The sequence below is a fragment of the Corvus hawaiiensis genome, chromosome 1, assembly GCF_020740725.1.
Source record: "Corvus hawaiiensis isolate bCorHaw1 chromosome 1, bCorHaw1.pri.cur, whole genome shotgun sequence".
Taxonomy (NCBI): Eukaryota; Metazoa; Chordata; class Aves; order Passeriformes; family Corvidae; genus Corvus; species Corvus hawaiiensis.
In genome coordinates, this window is record NC_063213.1 from 92,574,790 (window position 1) to 92,598,382 (window position 23,593).

Below are 23,593 nucleotides of genomic sequence, written 5' to 3' on the forward strand. Positions count from 1 at the left end.
GTCCTGGCCCTGTTCCCTCCCAGCTTCTTGAGCCTCTGCTCACTGGCAGAGGCTGGGAAACTGAAAATCCTTGATTTAAAGTGAACACAAACCATCCGTCTGTTATCAACATTATTCCCATACTGAATCCCAAACACAGCCCTGGACCAGCTGCTGGGGAGAAAATTAACTCAATCCCAGGTGAAACCAGGACATAAAATCTTTCCTGGATTTCTTCCCCGTGCTCAGTCCCGCTCAAACACGCTCCTGAAGCATCAGTCCCATTTCCAGCTGCTGCTCACAGTATCAAAGCCCCTCAGGGGTCCACCCTGGACAGGAACTTGCAGCAGCTTGGAAAAAAACAGAGACCACTGCTTCTTCTAGCAGGATCCATCTTTATTACACACACTTCAGTATTTATGTGTTTCTACCATCGGAAAGTTTTAAGAAAGTTTTTGGAACGTGCAGAGGGAAAGACAAAACAGCTGCACCGCCGAACACCTGGCAGGGCAGACTTTGGTGTCCCTTAGCAGCCACTCACGCAAACATGCCAGTCCCAGCGTTCTGGGAGATAAAGGAGAAACATTCACACCTGGTGCTTATAGCTGTGGTCATTTCCCTGGTATGCATCTTCCCGAGAGAACAAAAGGCCTTGTTATAAATGAAGTCTGTAATTCGTGCTGTTACGTATAAAAATGAACTGTAATAAAACTATACAGAGCCAGAGTTTCAACCCCCCCCGCCAGCCTGGCTGAGAGGAAAATTTTACAACACTGGAGCAGTTGAAAAGGAAGTTCTTTCAGCACAGATGTAATCAATAGGTGAGAATTCCACCCCAGGTGGGATTGGATCTTATCACCGGGACATTCACACTATGATGACTTGATCGCTATCTTCTGATATCTACGTCTCAGCTGATAAGGAATTGGACATTCCGGGAACTAAAAAGAACTGTTCCAGAAACCAGAGATGGACCATTCATCATCCAGGATGGACAATTCATCAGACCCAGGAAAGGCTTTGTGCAGTCCAACTTCAGGACAAGAAAACATCATGAATATGCTAAATTGCGAGAAGAATAGAATTAATTCGGACTCTGCCCAAAAGCTGTATGAGAAGGAACCAGCCGAAGCAGCACCCGTGAACTTGGGAGCTCTGGTGCGATAGAGATCAGATCTGTGCGTGTTCACCCAGCTCCGACCCCGGGCTCGGGGCTGCTTTTCTCCATCGTGGCTTTCTGTGTGACCGATCCTTCAGCCGTGGAATAAAATCTATTTCTTTATTAAATTTAATTTGGCTGAATTTTCTTTACTTCAGCCTTTATCAAAGGTAACATAAACAAGTTGCTCTCTACACGGGGTTCTCGTTAAGGGCAGGGTGGCTGCCGCAGGCCTCTGCAGAACTGCTGCAGCCCCATCCCAGCACTGCCACAGGCTGCTCCCACCTCTGCATCAAGCTCCTACGTACAGCACTGACAAGTTTCGGCATTCTTTGCCGGGTATTTTCTGATTTAATAAGTGTTTTGTAGCTGTGGGGACTGGAATGACTTCAAAACAGAACATAAAAACAAGAGGAAGATAATCCAACCCCTTGCTCTCACATTTTAATTTCACAATCTCTTTATCAAGAGACACATTTCCATCTTTCTTCACTACTCTTAATTAGAGCCCTTTCACCTGCATCACTGGCTGGTAGAGAGGGAGAGGAAGGTCTGGCCCGTCCAAGGGCCTAAGGGGAGGTGGGCAGAGCACAGCAAGGGCCTGGATGTGCCCCCAGCTCCTCCCCACTCCTGTTCCATCACCCACCCATTTCTAGCCCCTTTTCTGAACCCCCACCAGCTCTGGGGCTGTCCCAGCCAGCCACATCCCACCAGTCTGACCAGTGAGGTCTGGTACAGACAGCACAGGCTCCCACTCCTTCCAACCCCAGTGCAGTGGGACCCATTTCCTACTGTGACCCAAATGGGAGCCCCCCACAGCAGCCCCGTGGCCCCCTCCCCCACAGACCCCTCCTCCATCCACACTGAACCAGGATCAATCCTGGAACTGGTCCTGCTTGTTTATTTTGGCCCCAACATGGTGGTAAAGGTGAAAAAAAAACCTCAATTTTGGTTGAAAAAAATCTTTATTCACAGAACATCACATGAATCACCTCCCACCCTTGCTCCTTTATGTATAAAATACTGGTAAAAAGTTTTATTCCAGAGGCAAATGAATTCCCACAGAGTCCCCTCTTGAGAGAGCAGCTCCTCCCAGAGCTGGAACTCGTGCCACAGTTTGGAAGCAGAAGTGAGGTGTTCAGTGAGGAAGGAAACACCACCGAGTTACAGCAGCAAAGCCTCCTGGCCTCCAGTTCACTTCCTTTGGCAGGGCCCACAATCCCACCAGGGCTCCAGCTCATCTCCCACTGCATCCAAAGGGGAGAGGTGGGGCTTGAAGGAACCACAAATGTCCCTGCCCTGTCCCACTGCAATGGAGGCTTTTGGAGTTTCACACAAACCACCTGAGAGCACGGATGCTCTTGGAAATCTCTTTGGATTTCACAGGCACTGCAAACATGTTTGATGTCACACATCCTCAAATCCAGTTCCCCAGGTGGTTCCTTCAAGCCTCACGTGTCACCTTTGGATGCCATGGGTAGCAAGGACACTTGGCTCACCAAGGGGAAATCAGCCTGTGCAGGGACAAGGAGAAGGCAGAATAAATCAAGAGGAAAATGTCTATTAAAATGCCAAGCTAGGCTCAGAAACAGAAAAAAAATCCAGTTCCAAGTATGTTATGGCTCCTACTGCAGCCCAGAAGATTGGCCAGAGTCCCAGCCTGGTGTAAGATAAACCCTGCTACACCAGGTCACAGCTACAGAAACTTTAAACAATAACAGCTTTAAACTCTAAACACCAACACTGTAAAATCAAGTGGAATTGGATCAGTTCATTGGAACTGAGATTTGCCAGGGACCCCCTGTAAGTGCTCAGCTGCCCTCTCAAGGGCTGAATCCATCAGATTTCATATCCAAAATACATTTCAGGCAAATTTGGATTTATGATTTCTATTACAGACACAGCAACACAGATGCTCCATCACTGCAGATTCCCTCTTTTCCTTTAATTCCTTACTCCCTTGGGCTCAAATGAAAACCAGTTCTGTATTTGCTCTGCTACAGTATTTCCTTGGAAAACCTGGACAAATAGGGAACTCCAAGAGCAGGAAACACTCCAGAAGTATCAAATACATGGAGAAGTCCATGGACAGGGGCCACTGGTCACACTGGGGGTCTGGCTGGGCCCCACCCCAGCTCTGGTCACCAGCATGGCCCCGTCTCATGGTCCACATTCCCTAAAATTCCTTCTAAAATTCTTTCAGTTATTAAAACCCTTTCTCCCAGTTTGCAACAAGCCACATAATGAAAGCAAAGCTCAGTGCAGTGAGGACAGAATGCAGAACTTGTGATTAGTTACTAATCCAGAGACCCACAACCATTCCAGACAGAAAACAAGGAAGGAATTGCCAGCATGAGGCCACATCATCTGGATATGACACATCTGGGCCACTGTCAGACATCAGGGAATGCTCCAGACTTGCTGCACATTGGGATGGGAATGGCTCTGTAGGGTGACAGAAATGGATGATGCCCAAAATCCCAGGATGGCCCCTCTGTCAGACATGCCCAGTCTGCAGGGAAAGCAGTGCTGGATTGAGACAAGGATCTCACAGCTCCAGTGTTTCACTGAGACAGGGAATGACCCCAAGGAGACGAGTCCCAGCCAGCACCACCCCCGGCAGGTGACATGTCCCAGTGTCTTTCACAGTAACTCCACAGGTGCAAAGGGTACCACAGGGAACACCCTTCCCAAGGATGGGGACATCACCATCCCAAGGCACAAACTTGAGGGAACTCCCCATACCAAGCTGATTTTCAGTGCCAGGCCTGTTGTGCTGATCCCACCATTCCTCCGGTGTGAAGAACCTGTTCCAGCTCTGTGAACAATCCCACACCTCCAGGCAGTACAGGGGGACTCACCTGCTCTATCCACGTAAGTTCCAGCTCCAGAGCCCCAAACCCAACCAGCACCTCAGGAAATGAACGCAGCTCCCCAAATCTCTGTGCTTCAGCATTAGAAATGTCAGTTTAGGAGGCTGGATTTGGCAGGAGACCCAGGGAGATGCCACAGGCCTGATGTGCATCCCAGTGGAAGCAGGAGGGAGCACAGCACTCGGCATCCCCTGGGAAGCAGCAGGGCAGAGAGAGGTACCAGAACATCCCTCAGATGAGCAGAGCAGCATTTCAGCCTAAACCAGAGAGATCTGTGCTGGTTAATACTGTGTGTGAAGTTAACTGAGGTTATAACCGTGCTCTAAGACTCTTCCCCACACATCCTCCTCCTCCAAGCAAATGGAACCGCAGATGGGAGCCCTTCACCTCCCAACTCTTTTTGCACACTCAGTCCCACAGGCTGAACTCAGGCCCATGAACACTGTGAAATTCTCTGTGCGAAGTGCAGGGGTCAGGTCAGTGCTGGCCAGCACAGGAATGACTCGCTGCATCCTATGCTGTGCCTTTGCATCCTCCCATCCCTGTGTGCCCAAAGGGACATTCCTGCCTTGCTACAACTGGGCACAATGTTCACTTCTGCTTCCTATTAACCAGACTGTTCAACCTGCAGGCTTGAGGTGAGAGCAGTAAAGGCCAGGGGTTATTTTCACAGGGCCATTCTCAAGCACAGCATCCCCGGACACATCCATTTCCCGACGTGCTTTCCACGTGACACTGTCCGAGTGGGATTTGTAAACTCTGAAGTCCACGGGAAGGGCTCATCCAAAGCAGCACCCAGAGGAAAGTCAGTCCTGGAGACACTCCTCTTGCAGGAGTTCAGCAGCTCATGTCAGGTACTGCACGACGAGGAACATGATGAGGCAGGTCACGGCCATCCCCCCCAGCATGAGGAACTTGTCCTGGAAGGCGCGTTTCTCAATCAGCCGCATCACCGTGTTGGACAGGCCCAGCATGTTGGCAACGTCCAGGATCTTCTTGTGAGTGCCCTGAAGACAACACAGCAATGACACAATTACACTCATGCTCTGAGCCTTCTTATTCCACAGTCCACACATATTTCTGCGTGGATTCTAGTCCACGGACTTCTCCCAGCCAACCATCCCTACCATTCCACAGGAGGTGGCCACAGGACCCTGGAAACAACTGGATGTTTGACTAATTAATTCATACACATGAACAGGAACATGGTTAAAGACACAAAACAATCTGTCTGGACAGAGACAAGATAAAAAGTGTCTCAGAAAAATGCACTCCCTAAGCAAGAGTAAGAATTTTCCTGGTCCTGTTCTAGTCACAGTCTAAAAAGAACTTCAAGCTCTGACCAGGCAAGGTTTTGTGCAGAGCTCCCCTTGCTGAAGTACAGTTCATACCAACAGAGATTGACTGAGAAGGTCCAGACACTTGCAAGGTAAATGGCAGAAAAAAGGAAGATAAATGTGTAATTAATGCCATTTGCTGAAATCCTTGCACAGAAAAGCGCAGGGTGCTGCAGGCAGGACACTTAGAATTAGGAATGTGGATCCCACGATTACATCAGCAGCAGGGACACAACAGGAATGCTGCTTTATTTCAGGGCAGTGGTTGGAGGAAACAGTATGAAATACTGGCACATAGACGTGCTCCAGGCACAGGTCAGGGTGGGATATTGTCCCGAGTGGGGAGAAGGGAGAGGACTCAGGGCTGCAGAGTCCCAATGGCACAGGAGGTGAGAAGGACCCTTCCAGGAAAGCTGTACACACCTGTGGGCAGGCAGAGCACTGAGCCACAGCCAGACACAGGCCAGGACCCTCCTCACACCCACGTGTGCTCAGGGCAACTGCCAGGAGGGGCCCTGCCAGGCCAGGGATAATGGACAGTCCCTCACGGTGACATCTGGGCTGTCCCTGACAGAACACCCCACTACAGGATGCTGTAACACTGGGTTCATCTCTGAGCCAAGTCAACAGCACAGATTCCCATCACAGTGCTGAATTCCATGCTTTGACTTTGAAATAAAATCTTTAGCCTCCCTTCTTCAGTCCACGTTATTTTTGGTCTCAAAAGGGTGAAAATGCGGAAATTGGGAACTGTCTTGAGTATAAACTTGACTCAAGATCAGGAAGGCTCTCCAAGGAGAGAATTTAGATCAACTATATTAGACCCACATGGAAAAGTGTCTCAGTTCATAAAACACAGACTTGCAGTGCTGAACTACATCATCAGTGTTCAAGGCAGTTCAGGCCCTTCACTGGTCAGGTTGTGTCTCTGCTAGTTCCACATAATCTGTTTTCTCCATTTCCCACACCTCTCATTAACCTCTTGTGCACTGCTCTCAGGCTCAGCACCTTCCTGTCTCCGCAGAATCCTTTCACACTGCTTCAGAACAAAACCAAACCGTGCTGGGAGAACAGAAACCAAATATGAAGCTTTAAAATGAAAGCAAACCATAGACAGGGAAAGCTCTTCAATTCCTGCAGTCACAGAACAGTGAAATTGTAGAACCGGATCAGTTCTGGGAATACTCATTCCATACCTGTCTATTTATACCCAAAATGCACAAAGTTACAGAGAATAAAGCTATTAGTGTCCAGAGGAGGGACACGAGGGTGGGGAAGGGTCTGGAGGGGCCACAGGAGGAGCAGCAGAGGTCACTTGTTCAGCTGGAGCAGAGGAGACTGAGGGCAGAGCTCAGTGGGGGCTGCAGCTCCAATCTCTGCTCTGTGACAGGGACAGGACCCCAGGGAACAGCTGGAGCTGTGTCAGGGGGGATTTGGGATGGAGATCAGGGAAAGGATCTGTCCCCAGAGGGTGTTGGGCACTGCCCAGGCTCCCCAGGGAATGGTCCCGGCCCCGAGGCTGCCAGAGCTGCAGGAGCGCTGGGACAGCGCTGCCAGGGATGCCCAGGGTGGGGCTGTTGGGGGGGTCTGTGCCCGGAGTTGGACTCAGTGATCCTTGGGAGGCCCTTCCAACATGGGATATTCCATGATTCCACATTAACCCATTTCTCTTTGTAGGCTGTCTCTACACCAGCTGCTTCTGCCAGATGTTCTCAGTGTAAGAAAAACTGAGTAAGGGGAAAAGGAACATAAACAGACATTTCCTCACCTGCGAGGGAGAAGCAACATCCCCCAGGAACACGATGGCCCCAAAAGCACAGACTGTGTGTATGAGCAGCCATAGACAAGACACCCAGCAATTCCCTGCTGCAGGGCTGGCCCAGAGCTCACGTGCCTGGCAAAGGCTGGAGGAGAGCCAGGAGGCCCAGAGAGATCCAGCAGGAACCAGGCAGTCACTGCCAGCCAGCCAGCAAAAGCAGCCACGCAGGACTGGTGGTGCTACAAGAAACAGCATTTCCTTATCTCTGCAGGGCACCAGGTCCTGCCAGGGCTTCTCTATGGCACTGGCCAGCTGTGGTTGAGCTCTCCTGACCTGTGATGGGATGCACCTCCTTCTCTGGGACCCTCCAGAATCCATGTGCTTCATCTAGTCCCTCATCAGAGATTACCTTGGATCAGTGATATCCCAGCTTGGAGAATCAACTCCAATTCCCTGTGTGCAGCACAGGAACACTGATGATTGGATGCCCCAGGCCAATGTGATCAGCCACCAAAGCAACCCAGTGCTCAACACCGAGGACAAATGTCCACAATCCTCTCAGGAATGCAGGAACTTCAAGGAAGGTGCTCTTTCCAAAAAGCATTCACAAACCCCAGTCCTCTCCCAGCACTAGTAATGAGTCCTTCCAGCCCTTTCCTCATGAACTGGCAGCAGAACCCCTCCCTGTCCCCACCAGTCCTGTGGCCAGACTGCTCAGCAACACCATTCCTCTGCAATGAACACTGAACTACCCACTGAGGTTTTTCTAGTAATGGGCCTTGTCTTAAAACAAATCCATATTCACCAGGTCAGTGAACAATTGACCTGAACCAAGAAGCTAAACCTCATCTTGGAAAGAACTCAGCTTTAAACTCTGCTTTAATGTCTCTGTGTAACATCTGTGGGTGCAGGGCCTGGACACCAGACTAGGGAGCAGAAAAGGAGCTGCAGCCCTGCTTTGGACCCTGTGCTGGTCCTGTGCAGGGCTCAGGGAACACCAGGCAGCCAAGAACCCTGAGATCAGGGCAGCAAAGTGCCTGTGCACATCCAGCTCAGCTCCCCATGTGCCAGCTGGAGTGCAGACCAGGCTTACACTGCCTGCCACACCATGGAGCTGCAGGTGTGACAGACCTGACCAAATCTGGGATTTATGTCATTAAAAATGCCTAAATCTGGCAAATACATCCCAAAACAAAGCAGTGTCACAAAACTGACAACAGTGGTTATCCCCATCAGAAGATGGATACAACACAGGCATTCCCCTGCATTTTTCAAAAGTCCAATTTCTCCCCACACGCTTCTTATTAAAAAGCTTTTTGTATCCCTGAGCTTTTCACTCAAAATTTACCATCACTTTGAGCAGTCTGTAAAATAAAAGACAAATATTTGCTATGAAGAGACATGCAGCAATGCATACCAGCAGGGAAGGAGGGACTGTTGAGGTGCAATATCTTTATTACTAATCTTAACCCCAAGTGCTCTACACCAACTTTGTGGCTGCTCCAAGGGATGTTCATCTGAACCAACATTTCCCTGCCAGCCAGCTACTGCCGCTCCTGAACCTGAACTAAAAAACAACAATCAACCAAAGAAAAACAAACATAATGGAATAAAACATAACACTCAGCACTCCAGATGCTGCCCTGCAGGTGAAGGCCAGCCAGCCCCAAGAGATCTTAAGGGTATTAAAGGTATTAAAGGATGATAAAATGTAAAGATTTCTGGTTGTTTAAATGAATTTTGGGCCTTTCCAGCATCCTCAGCTCGGAGCAATGTACTGAAACAACACATATATTGATTTTACTTAGCCTGATCAGCATAAACACAGAAAAACGTGGGGTCTTTCTGGTAAAAAATGATGCCCCCACCTTTAATGTGACTCTCTGGTCCCTCAGGCCCTGCAGGATGTTGGTGCCACTGCCAATAAGCTCATCCATGCCACGGTGGGCACTCTGCAGGGATTCATTAAACTGCAAGGTTTCGTCGATCGGGATGGTGGTGTCAGAGTCCTGTGGGGAAAGCAGGGACTCGGTTACCTGCTCACTCAGAAACACAACATGCACCAGCAGACACTGCAAAAACCCAACAGGACTTGGAGGACTGCGCTTAAACATTTTTTTTCATAATGATTTTAAATACAGCATTGATGTTTGAGTGAAAAGAGTCATTTAGAGAAGACAGGGAGGAAGCGAAAAGGCAAAGCTGAGCAGATGCTCAGCTGCAATGAGATCTCAAGGACGAAAAGAGCAAAAGCAGAGAATTTTTATAATCTCAGTAGGAAAGGGGACTGCAAGAGAGAACATCAAAGCTAACAGAAGGTGTTTAACAAGGTGTTAAACACCAAGAAGGTGCTTAGTCACTGATCACTGCAAATGAAAGACTTGTGGAAGATTTCACACCACATTTCTGAGCAACAAAAGGCCTGAAAAACAAAATGTTGGAGATGACATCTAAACATTTACAAAATAGCGCGAATTTCTGGCAGTGAGGGCAAACAGACATGGGCCTGGTTCCCTGAGCTCTGGCTCACTCATCACCCAGGGACCTCATTTAAAAAAAAAAAAATTATTAAAAATTAGTATTGTTCAAGTTTTTCCAGAAAAGATGCATTCAACTAGGAACTAGGAATCTTGAAATGGAAATAACAGGGTAAAACTCTAATCTGGACTGCACAAGAGGCCAGGGATGGGATCACCCCTGTCTGCCAAAGGCCTCCAGGTCTCTGTTTTCTGGACACCACTCCTTCCAGAGGGGCAAGGAAATGGCTCACTGCTCCCACATGGTTTAGAGCAGGAATTGGGATACTGGTAAGGGAGAAGTGTTGGGAACACTGATCACCTGCTCCAGGTATTCAGAACAAGAACCACCCAAAGGCAGAAATCAGTGAGAGATGATGAACACCCTCCCTGTGCCCAGCAGCTGCAGGTGACACACAGACACAGCAGAACGTGCTCTGAACAGACTCTTTGGTAATAACCCCAAATGTTCATCTGAAAATGCCACGTAGGACCCAGAGTCTGGGCAGGGGTTCTGCTCACTGTGGAAGAAGGAAGAATCAGGGACAGAGCTCTCAAAGGCCCTGGATGAAGGGGCTGTGGCAGAACACACAACCCTGGCCCACTGTGAACGCAGCACCAAGGCTCACGCACGTCTCTGAGCAGAAGCACTGAGATTTCCAAGTGAATGGCTCTTATTCCAGAGATTTAACAACCTCCAAACCAGCAGATTCCATTTCTGTACAAGGTTTTTTTTTATCCACTATAAGGCAGCAATTAAAATAGAGAAGTAGATTTGTGACCCCCCTCCCGAGGAGATGAGATGGCACCACAGCTCTGTTTTGCTGCTTGTGATTTTCTCCAGGTACAAGGAAAGGCTTTAAAGATAAAGACCATTTAAAACTCTGAATTAAGCAAACTGTTCAGAACACTGCTACAAGCTTCAAAAAGCTGTTCTGGATGTTCCACTGATTTACACACTCAGCTGACATCTCTGGTAGAATAGGGGAGTACATGAATAGGAACTGTGTAAACCTGTAACCAAGAGAGGCTGATAACTGACAAATAAATCATCATTTTCCTATTAAATGATCATTTTAAAGCCACATTCTTGTAGCAAGCTAAAAAGAAATACAAAATAATCGTGTCTTTTTTTATCTGTGATACCTTTCAATATCTGAAGGATAAAATAACCCATTTGCTCTATACTTTGCATCTGTAAGCCTGCTACTGCTCTTTAAAACTGTTCCACTTACACACCTTTTGTTTCTGAACAGCAAATTTTCCTGTAGGAAAAACCTGTCCCGACTTGCAGGGAAACACCACAATGTTTCAAAAACAACAAACTGCAGTGTTCCTTTCAAGCCTTGTTTATAATTTTGAAATAGCCAACACAATACCAGACATTATCTTTCTGGCAGGCTTTGAGAAATGCATCGAACTGCCCAAATCTCAGTTCATTAGGACTGCACACTTTCTTTCTTTCTTGCCCTGACAGTGACTGACAACACAGATAACGAATGTTAGGTGAGATGCCTTTAAAAAGGGGAAAAAAAGGAGAATATTTTTTTTTAAATAAAGAACAGTAGTATAAAAAAAGCCCCAACAACAACAAGACTAACTTTCTAGTTGCAGAAAAGTAAAATCTGAAAGCAAAGCTGCATTATTCAGAGCAAAATTCCTCCAGGAATTTGCACTGGGGGGGCTTCCCAATGCAAGAACTAAGAATTAACAAGAACAGGTGGAATACATTCATGTTATTACAAACTTTTTGACTCATTTCCAGGCAAAAAGCAGGCCTTCGATCCAGCTGTGTGCTTTGTGTTTGGCTAAACTGAAGTTTGCTGACACCTGCTGCCAGTGGGGTGTGTAAAGCCAGGCTTTTCACAGCTCTCAGGATCTGGCAAACATTTAACACAAATCCAAGTAAATGTACACTTTGGTACCTACCTCACTGACCCTTTTACAACTGCTATGTAAACCCAGGTGGAACTGCACTGGATAAAACAGGAGCAGCAGCTTCTGAAGCCTTTCCCTGCTGCCTTAAGAGCCCAGCTTTTCCTCATGAGAGCTGTACTTGATCCCCACATTTTTTGACTCTTCTCTACCTTTACTCACACTCACAGCAGCTCCCAACAGTCCTGTTTACATCCTGCCTGACACCCCCCTGATGGATTTGAGCTGTGGAGCACTGGGAGCCCAAGCACAGATATTTACGTTGGTGGTGAAGGTGCGAGCCAGCAGCTCCTCCCGCTGCCGCTCCTGCTGCTCCCGCAGGTACCGGCGGTGCTGGAAGTTCCTCAGGGCTGTCTGCAGGTGCTGCACATCGTATTTCAGCTGGTCAACTCGCCTGCAAAGGACCAGCAACATAAAAACACTCTTCTTTTCTGGTGGTTTTTGTATCAGCAAAGGAGCATCATAAATTAACAGTGATGAACAACAAGGAATGACGGGTTCTACTTCTCTAGAAAATGCAGGGCATCCAATGCTAGGCCGAATTCCACACTTACATCTTCCCTGTCTCATTTTTCTACTACACAGGTGATTCTTTCATGGGTGATTATTTATTTTAATCAATTATTTAGCTTCCAGGCTAATGACAGAATGTGAAGCAGAACTCCTGAGCTCTCTTGGACATCCTATCCCACGGACTGTCTCCTGAGGAGTTATATAACAGTATCTGTTCCTCATTTAACACAGATTTGGGAAGATGGTAGGATTTGTACAGGTTCTATTTAATGACCCCTCTTCACAAAGAAGATGAAGCTTTCCAGTTTCTTTAATTAGCACCATGTTCTTAAGTTTGAGGGTTTATTAAAAGGAGCTCAAAAGTCAGTGGGCGATACAAGAGACATCTCAGACATCTCCACTGGGCTGAAACAAATCATGTCCAGAACTCCACTGGCCCTGATTAAATGATTGGTTAAGTTTAATATTTGATTACCCGATTATCCTGACCTAGTGGAAGGTGTCCCTGCCCGTGGCAGGGGTTGGAACTGATCTTTAAGGCCCCTTCCAACCCAAACCATTCCAGGATTCTATAAAGAAATCAATGAGTATTTCAGATACTGACCTCTTTCTTTAATACAGGTGACATGAAATCCACCCCTACTATCTACAATGGGATTTTGGACTAAACATTAATAACTGAGTCACAGAATTAATTAAGAACAGCAAGTCCTGATGTTTGTGGTCCAAGCTCCTTGCTCAAAATATTGCTCACTTCAGAAACCTCTTTGTTTCTGTCACCAACAGCTTGGAAAATAGCCCAGAAAAAATGACACCAACTGAAGGAATTTTACTCTCTACCTCCACAAATGCCATTAAAAGCAAGTGAGAGAGAGAGAGCATCCAAGTGCATGTTCTGCTCATCTGAGAACAGAGCCAAGAATCCAGCTGCATCACCAGTCTGACTTGATGATCTTTGAGGTCTTTTCCAACCTTAGTGATTCTCATTATCCTGTGGTTAAACAGAGGAAAGCAATTTTGCCTCTGTGCCTCAATTTTGCTATTGTAGAGCACAGAGATAAGTTATGCAAAATACAAAGATTTCACACAAATCAAAAGGCAAAGGGCTTCAATAAATTTAATTAAAATAATTACAAAGACTACCCTGCATAATCAAAGCAAAGCAGTGAACTCACAGTTTGGCATTCTGCCGCTTGTTGGGAGGTTCTTTGCTGGACAGGATTTCCAGACGTTCCAAGTTGCTGAATATGTTGTCTATTCTTGCCTGAATCTCATTTTCTACCACTGCAAGGAAATAAAAAGAGAATTTGATTTGAATTAAAGAACTACAATCTGATGAAGGTAAAAGATCAAAAGCATTCAAGGCAGTATGTAAAACCTGACATCCTTACTGGATGAAAATAATCAGGTAACTGGGAACTATAAATATCATGAAATGTCACTTCTTTAGCTCAGTAATTTGACACTCTCACCTTTCCCTCCTGCTCTGAGGAAAGCCCCTGCTCTTTTCATACATCTGAGCCTCTTTCCCCATCAGGTCCATGAATTAGGATTTCAAGCCCCTACATTCCCCCTGCAGCCCCCTTCCTGCTCCCTCGGCAGGATTTGCTCTCACAAGAACACAGAGAAGCATCATCAACCACCTGCCAACCACTCCACATACCAGGACTTCCCAGAAAACCACATTCAGCAGTCTGGGAAGTATGGCATTGTAGGAGGAGTAGTATAACCACCACAAAACCCACAACCTGGATTAGTAAGTCATTCTTTTTTGATAGGAAATTTATCACAGCCCTTTCTACAGCCCAGACGTGGTTCACAAATGTGTTCAAGGTAAGAGAAGTCAGTGAACCTGTGCAGAAATGCATCCAGTCAATGCAGTGTCCTTTCACCTCAGAAGTTCCTGATGAAACCCATTATTAGTGACTCATGCAGGAATTAAGGGTTCAAGCACAGGTCCAAAATACACGTGCCAATTCTGCACTGGGGTAAAAAGTCCTGCCACACATATCAGAGCATCTTCTTATTAGTCATTTATGAGCACAGGGTTATAGTCCAAATTTACTGAGGCAATTTCAGACCTAATGGTTCTACACATTTCCCATAAGCAGGTGGAATTACAGGTTCTGACTCTGCTGCAGCAGCAATTGTCAGGATCATCCTGCTTAAGTTCCTGCACACAAAATCACACAGCATGTTCCCCAGAAACTACACTGAGCATCTTTAGGGGAAAGCTGCCAGCTGGTGGATGCTGAGGGGATAACAACACAGCAGGGCAGGCACAGTCACATCTCTCAGCTTTCTGAGCTTCTAACAAACTGGCCCAGAGATGCTCTCAATTTGCAGTTCCATCCACACCAAGCTGTTCATTAATTCAAAGTGTCCAAAAAACCTCCATCGATGTGGGGATTTTGATCTCTCTGTGCCGAAGGCCTGCACAGACACCCCGAGCATGAGTTCGAAAACCTAACAGCACCAAAAATCTGGCATTCTACCACGACATTAAAGAAGCATCCACAGCAAGCACTCTCTGTCAGTTAAAGGATTATAACAGGAAGATGAGGTAAATTCTTGTCCTGTCTTTTCTGCTCTGTCCTCATACAGAACATCACCTTATTGAGGTTAGACAGTACAATGATTTCAGTGCATTCTGAATTGGTGATGTGTCTCAGCAGCTGATCACAATGACTCAGGAGCTAAATTTGTTACAATAATGACTGTAAATATGAGAAAGCATATAAGGTTAAAGATGCAAACTAAATCAACCTCCCTCACTCACTCATTACTTACAGTGCACTGACTCTTTGTCTGAAGTCTCCAGGCGCCCCATGTAAGACTGGACCTCATGGACCTGCCTGTCAGGAGAGAAAGAGAAAGAGAAAAGGAACAGAGAAGTCACTTAACAGCTATAAAATCATTTCTCAGTACCTCACTTTTCAGCTTTTTTTTCTGAAATGTACTTTTTAGAACAGCACAGGAATCAGCAACACAGTGTTAAGAGCAGACAGCCCATCCCTGACCACCAACCCAGGTCCTCAGCAGGAAGCAAACTGTGCTCTCACTTCATAACCACCTACAAAGTAACTTTATTTAAAAACAGAAATCAACATGAAGATTATGAAAAGCACAGAACAACTCTTCTACAAGAAACAGCTGTTCAGCCTGGTCTGGAGATGACAGCGGGGAGACATCCAAGAGGAAAAGATGAATAAGGAATGATTTTGACTCTCAACAACATGTGAATTCACAGGCATCAAGTGAAATTAAAAGCTTTTAATTATAAAAAAGTACTGTTGCTGGACAAGCAGTGGCAAAGAAAAACAAAACAAAATACTGATGGTTGTTAAATTTTTCTGGAACTGGATGGGCTTTAAGGCCCATTTCAACCTGAACCATTTGATGATCATAAGGCACTACAGAAACGGGAACAGGACAAGATCATTCTCCATATCTGTAACAGCTGCCTCCAGCAGGATGTCCTGCTCTTCCCTACAGGGTCACTCTGCATCACTATTCAATGATAGAGAAATGATGATTCAATACAAGATCTAACTCAAGTCTCTTACCACCCCACCTCCCTGAACACAGCTCCACAAAGAAGCAAATTACCATGGAAGTTCAGAATATTAGATTAACCATGTCCTTTGGCCCCTTTCCCGTGAGTTACTCCATATGTTGTAATAACAGAACCGCGAGGTTTTTTGCCTTATTTTGCAATTCCCACACCACTCCTCTCCTCTCTCCCCAGACCAGCACTACCTGTCAAATGTGGGACTAATCCTTAAGGAGCCACACGCCTCCAGAGGTGGTTTAAACTGCGGCAGCCGGACCCCTCAAACTCTGCTGCCGCAGAAATCCTTATAAACGGGCACGCTTTAAATAAATCTACAACAACAAACGGGAATCATCGCCAAGCCCTCGGGGCTGACGTGGCACACGCGGCCCGGGGCTCTGCTCCCGCCGCGGCCCCGCTCCGGGATGGGGTTTTATGGGGGAAACGCTTTTAAAGAGCGCTGAGATCTGTGGGGTGTCGGCCCTGGGCTCCCGCACACCCGGCCCCGGCCTCACACTCGGCGTGCGGGTACAGCCCCTCACACCCAGATCCCTCACACACCAGCTGGATTGAGGGTACAGCCCCTCACACCCAGATCCCTCACACACCAGCTGGTTTGAGGGTACAGCCCCTCACACCCAGATCCCTCACACACCAGCTGGTTTGAGGGTACAGCCCCTCACACCCAGATCCCTCACACACCAGCTGGATTGAGGGTACAGCCCCTCACACCCCCCGAGCCCTCACGCACTTGTTGGTTTGCTGGTACAGCCCCTCACACCCCCCGAGCCCTCACGCACTTGTTGGTTTGCTGGTACAGCCCCTCACACCCCCCGAGCCCTCACGCACTTGTTGGTTTGCTGGTACAGCCCCTCACACCCCCCGAGCCCTCACGCACTTGTTGGTTTGCTGGTACAGCCCCTCCATTCCGCCCCAGCTCCGCTCCGCTCCGCACACGTCGCCTCCGGCCACTTCCGGCTCCGCCGCCTCTCGCTGCTTCCGCTTCCGCCTCCCTGGCCGCGGTCCCGCCCCTACGCCGCCGCCAGGGGGCGCTGCAGGACAGGCGTGGCGGGGCCGTGAGGGGCCGTGGCCGGGGCCGTGAGGGGCCGTGGCCGGGCGGCCCTTTCCACAGGGATCGTGCCGTGGCTCCCTCCGTTCGCAGCATGGAAATAGTGGCTGCGGCTTCTCGGTACCGTCAGCGAAGGTGGTGTCAGCTACGAAAGCCGCCTGGGTTCGCGGAACTGCATCCCCTGCACCGGAGCATGGAATTGAGTCATGGTATAGTCCCACCCGTGCCATGGGCAGGGACACCTTCCACTATCCCAGGTTCCTCCAAGCCCTGTCCAGCCTGGCCTTGGACACTTCCAGTGATCCAGGGGCAGCCACAGCAGCTCTGGGCAACCTGTGCCAGGGCCTGCCCACCCTCTCAGGGAACAATTCCTTCCCAATATCCCATCTATTCCTGCCCTCTGGCACTGGGAAGCCATTCCCTGTGTCCTGTCCCTCCAGGCCCTTGTCCAAAGTCCCCCTCCAGCTCTCTTGGAGCCCCTTTAGGCCCTGGAAGGGGCTCCGAGGTCTCCCTGTAGCCTTCTCTTGTCCAGGTGAACACCCGCAGCTCTCCCAGCCTGGCTCCATGGCAGGCCCTCTGTGGCCTCCTCCCCTGAGCAGCTCCACATCCTGATGCCGAGGAAGGGCTGGACACAACCCCAGAGGTCAGGTCACCTCTAGAAGTCCAGGTGACCAACACACCTGGAGATGCAGATACCAAGCAGATACCTTCTTCCTCGTAGGATGAATCCTTCATCAAGGTATCCCTTCTAAAACAGCTCTTTCATCATCATTACACCTGTCCTGCCCCATACCTTGCTGTCCCATTCAGTGTTTCATTGCCAGAGAACTGCCTTAACTTCACAGGTTTGTTTGCACATGATCACGGTCAGTTTAGGGCATCCTGCAAATAGTTTTGCTTTCTTAATAATCCTGGTTTTTCTCCCTGCTTAGAGATACACTACATTCTCTCCAGCAGGATATCACCCATTCACGGTGGAGCTGCAGGTTCCTGTCCTATCTCACACAGCCTTGCTCTGGGGCTCGATGAGAGACTGCTTTTCAGTTCACTCTTCTGAACATGGTTTCTTCATTGTTTGGACTAGATAATACACTACAGTTGAAGCCAGAACTCTTCCTTGTATGTACTGGGCCACAAAACCCAATATCTTTATGGTCAGAGTCTGCTGAACCACCTGAACTCCTGTCACCTTTTAACTTCATGGGAAAAGCAAGGAGAAGGTGGATTATTAAAAAAAAAAAAAAAAAAAGGGGGGAGGTATAGCCCAGTTAGTCAGGGCAGCAGGATGTCAGAGGCACAGGTACAACTGCACAGGTACAATCACTGATTGATTAAACAGCTCAAATTAGGACCATGACTCTGTCTTGTCACTGTGGTATAATGGAAAACAGTTCTTGTCAACAAATGTAACTTCATGCTAATAAGAGCTTGATTGGGGAAAATCGGGAAAAGCTTGTATTCTTTAAAGCATTCAACTCTATACCACAAGATCAATCATTTAAAAGTCTCATGGCCCTGACAAGCACTCAGCTCTCTCCTTCTCCACTATCTCTTCCCTCTAATAATGTTTTCATTTTTCACTTGTTCCTCAGGCTTTGAATTCCCCTGATGTTGAGCTGATTCTGCCCTTTTCTGGGTGTGTGATGCCTGTCCCACCTCTGGTGTAAAGGGAAACCTGCTTTATCAACAAGAATAATGTCTTAAACTGGGTCCATCCCGATAAAATGCTCTAATACAGTTGAATAAAATACAATTATTTAAATCCTAGACTTTCTTCAGCAGCCTCAGCCTTGTCCTGCACTTTACTTAGGTAAAACCTAAATAACTGTGCAGCAAAAATTCAGGCTACTGAAGGATGACAAACGTTGGAGGAAAAGTGAGAAATTATTTTCAGAGGTGGGGAAGCTGAAGGCAGACACCTCCTGATGTGAGACTGGGCGAATTGGGAAACCTGGAGGCTGGAACAGTCTCCAAAGTGTTGGGTTCTTTCTGTTGTTGCTCATTTGCAGTTCAGGGTGAGCACCTGAAGAATGCAGCCTTGTCACAGGAGAACACATTCCTGAGCATCACACAGCTATAAAAGAGGGAAACAAGAACGCATCTTTAATTAATGAGAGATTCTGTCCCTGTGGGTCCATCTCTTGCGTTTCAGATGATGCATCAAACTTAGTCTGCCCTGCCCTGCCATGCAGCCAGCCAGGCCTCTGGCAAGAGATTATCCCCTGGATGTCAAACAGCAGCTCAAGCCCCAGAAATCACATCAGCCCAAGGATAAACAGCACATCAACAAAACCATTAACTGCAGCAGTAACAAACACATTCGCTCCCCGGCCTTTGCTCTCCCTTCCCTGAGCCATTAGACCCCAGTTTCAGACATTTTCTGGAAATAAGTTGAATGGCAATAGACCCTAGGATTTCCCTCCTGGCCAGGGCTGTGAGAGGTATCACAGGAGCCCTGATGAAATGGCAAGCACTGAAATACAAGAACAGATTTCTGTTCTTTTGTGAAGAAATTGATTTTTGCCAGAAACAACATGCTGCAACCCAGCGTCTGTTCTTGTTAGACTTCAAGGCCTTCCAGGAGGAGTCCTTCAGCAAATTGGCTCATTTAGACACAACAGCCAGGAGCACGGAGAGGAAAAAAAGGGTTTTGTTCAAGGAAAGCCTCTGTATTGTAAACAGGATAAAAGGGGATGGAGAGAGTCACTTATCACTGTCTCTCATGTCCCCAGGTCATTCCTGTGTAGCATCTACTGGAGAAAAAGGAATTCATATTCCCTGCTCTCCCAGAAACCCAGCTGGGGGATTTTCTCTATCACACCATCTCCAGACCCCATGTGCATTCAGCAGCAGTTTTCGAACCCCGTTGCTGTGTTCCCCATTGCTCTCCTCTGCCTTGTGAAGCCTGGCAGCACCCAAGGGAGAGCTGGATCCTCACAGGGTCTCCTTTGCTCTGCCTGCACCAGCCCCTGTCCCCCTCACAGCCACGGGACTTGGGGCTCTCTCCAAAAACACTGATGCTCTGTTTAATACCAGACTCCAATAATGCATCTCTCCCTCTTTCTCTGAGCATGATCCCATCAAGCACAGAAACTCTCTGCCCCCCTCTCTCTTTCTCTTCCCCCTCCCTCTCTTTTTGGGGCACTCTTTGCATGCTTTGCTGATACAAATAACTGTGGCTTTCAAAACAAAGGAGTGCCGAACCCCAGGGCATTCCGCCGGGGAGAGACGTTTGGATGAGTGCTTGATGGAGACTCCTCTGAGTCCAGCTGCAGGCCATGGGCTGTGTGTCCCAGCTCTGACAGGCTCACGGACACAAGGCAGACCTCACAGCATGCCTCTCAGCACTTCCAGCCCGGGGAAGGGGGCAAAACAAGAAGGGGAGACATGACAAGAATGTTGGAGACTCATCTATCAAATTTCTCGGGCTCTTGGGTGATGTGCTGGACCCAGGTCTCCCTGGGCAAGGAGCTTTTTAAAGACACATTGCACCTTCCTGCTCATCTTCCCAAATTAAGAACATTTCTGCACGACTGTCACAATCAGCTTTGAGACTGATCAGTGGCCACGAGAGTCACAAACACTCAGACCATCATTCCCTTATGCATAAATATCCCAGGGAAACGGATATGGAAAGGATGGGGAAGGCCAGGCCAAGGGAAGAAAGAGTCAAGGAGCATCTCTGCAAATTCATTCCCTCCCTCCCTTCTGTAACGATGCCAGGGAAATATGGCAGAAATAGAAAAAGGAATAGGAATAGAAGGAAAAACAAAGATGTACCCGGTGGCAAGGAACACTGCAGCATCCCCCAGCCTGAGGGATCTTTGAGACACAAACGGCTGAAGGTTTGGAGAATATCCTGGGCAAGTGTATTTTCTTCATGCTTTCATCCTTCCCTGGTGGCAGCCACACGGGGCTGCTGGAGGTGAAATACTGACTTTGATGGATTTTTGGTGCAGGCACTGCATGGCTCTGTTGGTAACCCCACACCTCCACTGCACTATAAATGTTATATTATCATAATAATGATTAAACACAACTCAGTTCTCCATGCAGGACTGAGTTCCTCATGCCTTTTTCCTGCTGATCCTGCCTGTTTGACCTTATCAATGAAATTCAGGAATCAGGAACAAAGAGCCTCCTCCAACAGAGCCAAGGAGGCAGAAGGGGCAAGAAATAACATTGCCTTCTCCAGACAGTGAAGAACTGAAATTCCAATAACCCTGCCACTACTCCTTCCTTTTGCCCAGCATCAGGAACCTGTTAGGAGCCTCAGCTGCCTTCAACTGAAATGGCATCCCCCCTCAATTCCAAATCCCACAGAAATCTCTGAGTTTCAGCCTTAAAAGCTCTGGCTTTGAAAATATTTTGAATTGATTTACTGGGCAGCCCTGTTTGATACATAAATGTATTAGGGCAGATTCTGTCTGGGCACTATTAACCCTGGACTGGATGCATAATGTAACACTTACATAAGAAAATCTTAAAACCTGTGAGCAAAACCATGTGCCATTATCCTGATTTTTCCAGGGGTCAGTTCCCTGACAGTCAGTCTCTCTGAAATGCGTCAGGTTAAGAATTCCATCGGAATTAGACAACATCATTGATGCCTGAAGAGGCCTCCTAGAAACAGAGACTGGACAGGAGTAAGGGAATAAAGGCAGGTATTTATTTGAAGGGCCTTCAAAGGTACCCCTGGGGAGCCAGAGGCCACTGCCGAGATGGACCCCAAGATGGACAACAGTCACGAGTTCTTCACACTTTTATAGGTTTGGTTCATTTACATAGCAGGGTTAATTCTCCAATTAAAGCTTCAGTTTAATGATGTGATTTCCCCTCCACTTGCCCCCCTTAGAGGCTCTTTGGTTTGTACTTTTTGGGCCTAGGACAGTCTGGGTGTCCTTGAAGAGCAGGCCTGGAGAGGTTTTGTTATGTCTCCCTAGCACAAGAGAGCAGAAGTGAACAGGCTACAAGGAACTTCAGAGTTACACACTAAGCGGTACAGAATTTGAAAAATATAAAAGTTAAAACCTAAGGCATCATCATCAGCTGCTTTGGCAAATTTTAGGGACAGACCTTTTATATTCTCTTTCCCACTGAATAAACAGCCATTTCCTGGGTCTAATTTTGGCAAACCAATCCGGATAACTGGAGTTCATTAGCTGAATAGGTTAATGCTGAACTGCTTCCCAAGTCAAATCTGGGTGTCAATCTGCCTCATACTCACATTTTGTCAATATGGGGGATCTTAAAATGGAAAAGAAAAAAAAAAATCTATTTCATCTGCATTTCATCCACAGGGTAATCCAGGCATGAGGAGCTGGCCGTGCCGGGCCTCTCTCCCCATGTCTCCCTGGCTGGATGGGATGCTGCAGGGGCTGTGCTCTGTTTGTTGTTAAAGCAGCCTGACGCAAAGAGGCCCCAGGAGCTGCGTGCACCCACAGGATGGATGTCGTCTCCTGTCAATCCAGCCCGAGTCCCCCAAGAGGGAAAATGGGATTGTCTGCAGTGGTGAGAGGGAGAGTTTTCTCAAGAATGCCATAGAGGAATTTTCCTAAAACCTTCCCCGGTAATCTGAACAAAACCTTCCCAAGGCTCTTGTGTTAATGGAGACCAGGAGAAAGTGTGGGGACTGGATGGAGGCATAAAACATGGAATTCACCATTCAGTCCAGCCTGGCAGCTCCTGTGCCAGAGTCACAGAATCATGGAACGGTTTGGCTGGGAAGGGTCTTTAAAGCCCATCCATTTCCACCCCCTGCCATGGACAGGGAACACCTTCCACTATCCCAGGTGGCTCCAAGCCTGGTCCAGCCTTGGCCTTGGACACTTCCAGGGATGGAGCTTCTCTGGGCAACTACTGTGAGCCAGCCTGGTGTTGCTCAGTTTAACAACAGCAGGCTGGTGTTTTCCAGGCCATTTCCCAATGCCCAGGTAAGTCAGGTGCTCTGTGAGAGGGGTCCCAGGAGTTTCTGATAGCCCAGGAAGCTCTGGACTGCAGTGGCACTCAGAAATGCACAGCACAGGCATCCCTTAGGAGGAGTTCTCCTTACCAAGCTTGCACACAGTACCCAACACACCCCACTGAAGAGAAAATCCATCTCTAGCACTGACTCTCCTGGTGCTTTTACAAACTTTTTTCCTCAGGAATTCAATTTTGCCATCTTCCCACAAGATGGTTTTGGTACCTGTGGGTAACATGAATCGTATTTCCTTGGGGCTGGAAAACACCTGCCAAGGGATGGAGAGGCAGATTGTGTCTCAAGAGCTTTTATATTCCCTAAGATTGAGGCTCCCACCAGAGGCTGAGGAGCGTTGTTGGCAGTGGTTTGGCTCAGCCTCCTCGGCAGCAGGGCTGCACCAGGCACTGCTGCCCCAGCTGGAGCTGCACATGTCCCCTCTGACGTGAGGTCACTCCTTGGTGCAGCGGCATTTCCCCACCTGCCGGGATGTCTGCAGGGACAGGGACGGTGCCACAGCGGGGGCTGGGAGCGTGCCTGTGTTGGAGATCTTATCTCCAGTGATTAGCTGGCCCTGTTGCACTGCTCCTGCTATCCTGAGCCATCTGTCAATTTGCTGCTTCTATTTCAAATTCAGAGAAGGGCTTGTTTTCCCTCAAGCTTATCTGCTTTTTCTGACCAGACTAAATGGTCTAATCACAAAAAAATCTACCTCCAGCAGCCAGCCTTGCAAATCTTACCTCACACTTCAGACTCCTCCCAGGTCCAGTTGCATTGCCCACTCCAGTCACCGATTCCACTGGCAGCAGGGTTTTATCTGCCCCACTACAAGGCAGGTGGGTTTAACACCAAATGAAATCTGCAAAATTACATCTACCACTCTTCCTTGTTTTAATGAAATGGATTTCCTTTATTGCTCCTTCAAGTTTGCCAACACTGTC

General features: G+C 47.9%; 1 protein-coding gene and 1 long non-coding RNA gene across 5 annotated transcripts; one reads left to right on the forward strand and one right to left on the reverse strand.

The window, feature by feature from the left end:
* Positions 1-3,334: 3,334 nt before the first annotated feature.
* GOSR2 (golgi SNAP receptor complex member 2) lies at positions 3,335-16,604 on the reverse strand. 3 transcript variants are annotated; one of them, XM_048313742.1, is made up of 6 exons: positions 16,523-16,604; positions 14,862-14,926; positions 13,247-13,355; positions 11,820-11,952; positions 8,976-9,116; positions 3,335-5,018 (listed from the first exon to the last, which is right to left on the reverse strand). In XM_048313742.1, exons 1-6 carry the CDS (start codon positions 16,549-16,551, stop codon positions 4,857-4,859), a joined length of 639 nt encoding a protein of 212 aa, XP_048169699.1. In that variant the 5' UTR covers positions 16,552-16,604; the 3' UTR covers positions 3,335-4,856. The 3 variants fall into 3 exon arrangements, with proteins under 3 accessions (XP_048169699.1, XP_048169707.1, XP_048169708.1); XM_048313750.1 differs by lacking the exon at positions 16,523-16,604 and adding an exon at positions 16,376-16,430; XM_048313751.1 differs by lacking the exon at positions 8,976-9,116.
* Positions 16,605-17,251: 647 nt separating this feature from the next.
* Positions 17,252-18,460, forward strand: LOC125330607. 2 transcript variants are annotated; one of them, XR_007205639.1, is made up of 3 exons: positions 17,252-17,538; positions 17,651-17,812; positions 18,286-18,460. It is a non-coding gene; the product is annotated as an uncharacterized LOC125330607 (long non-coding RNA). The 2 variants fall into 2 exon arrangements; XR_007205638.1 differs by having other exon boundaries at positions 17,252-17,432; positions 17,648-17,812.
* Positions 18,461-23,593: the final 5,133 nt, after the last annotated feature.

Bases quoted from the DNA above. Each gene is read 5' to 3' on its own strand.
- GOSR2 (XM_048313742.1), bottom strand. From the start codon at position 16,551: ATGGAGGGGCTGTACCAGCAAACCAACAA. The intron at 14,927-16,522 runs GTGCGTGAGGGC...CTCTCCTGACAG, and splicing joins CTGTACCAGCAAACCAACAA to GCAGGTCCATGAGGTCCAGT. The intron at 5,019-8,975 runs GTGGGGGCATCA...TGTTGTCTTCAG, and splicing joins ACCAGAGAGTCACATTAAAG to GGCACTCACAAGAAGATCCT.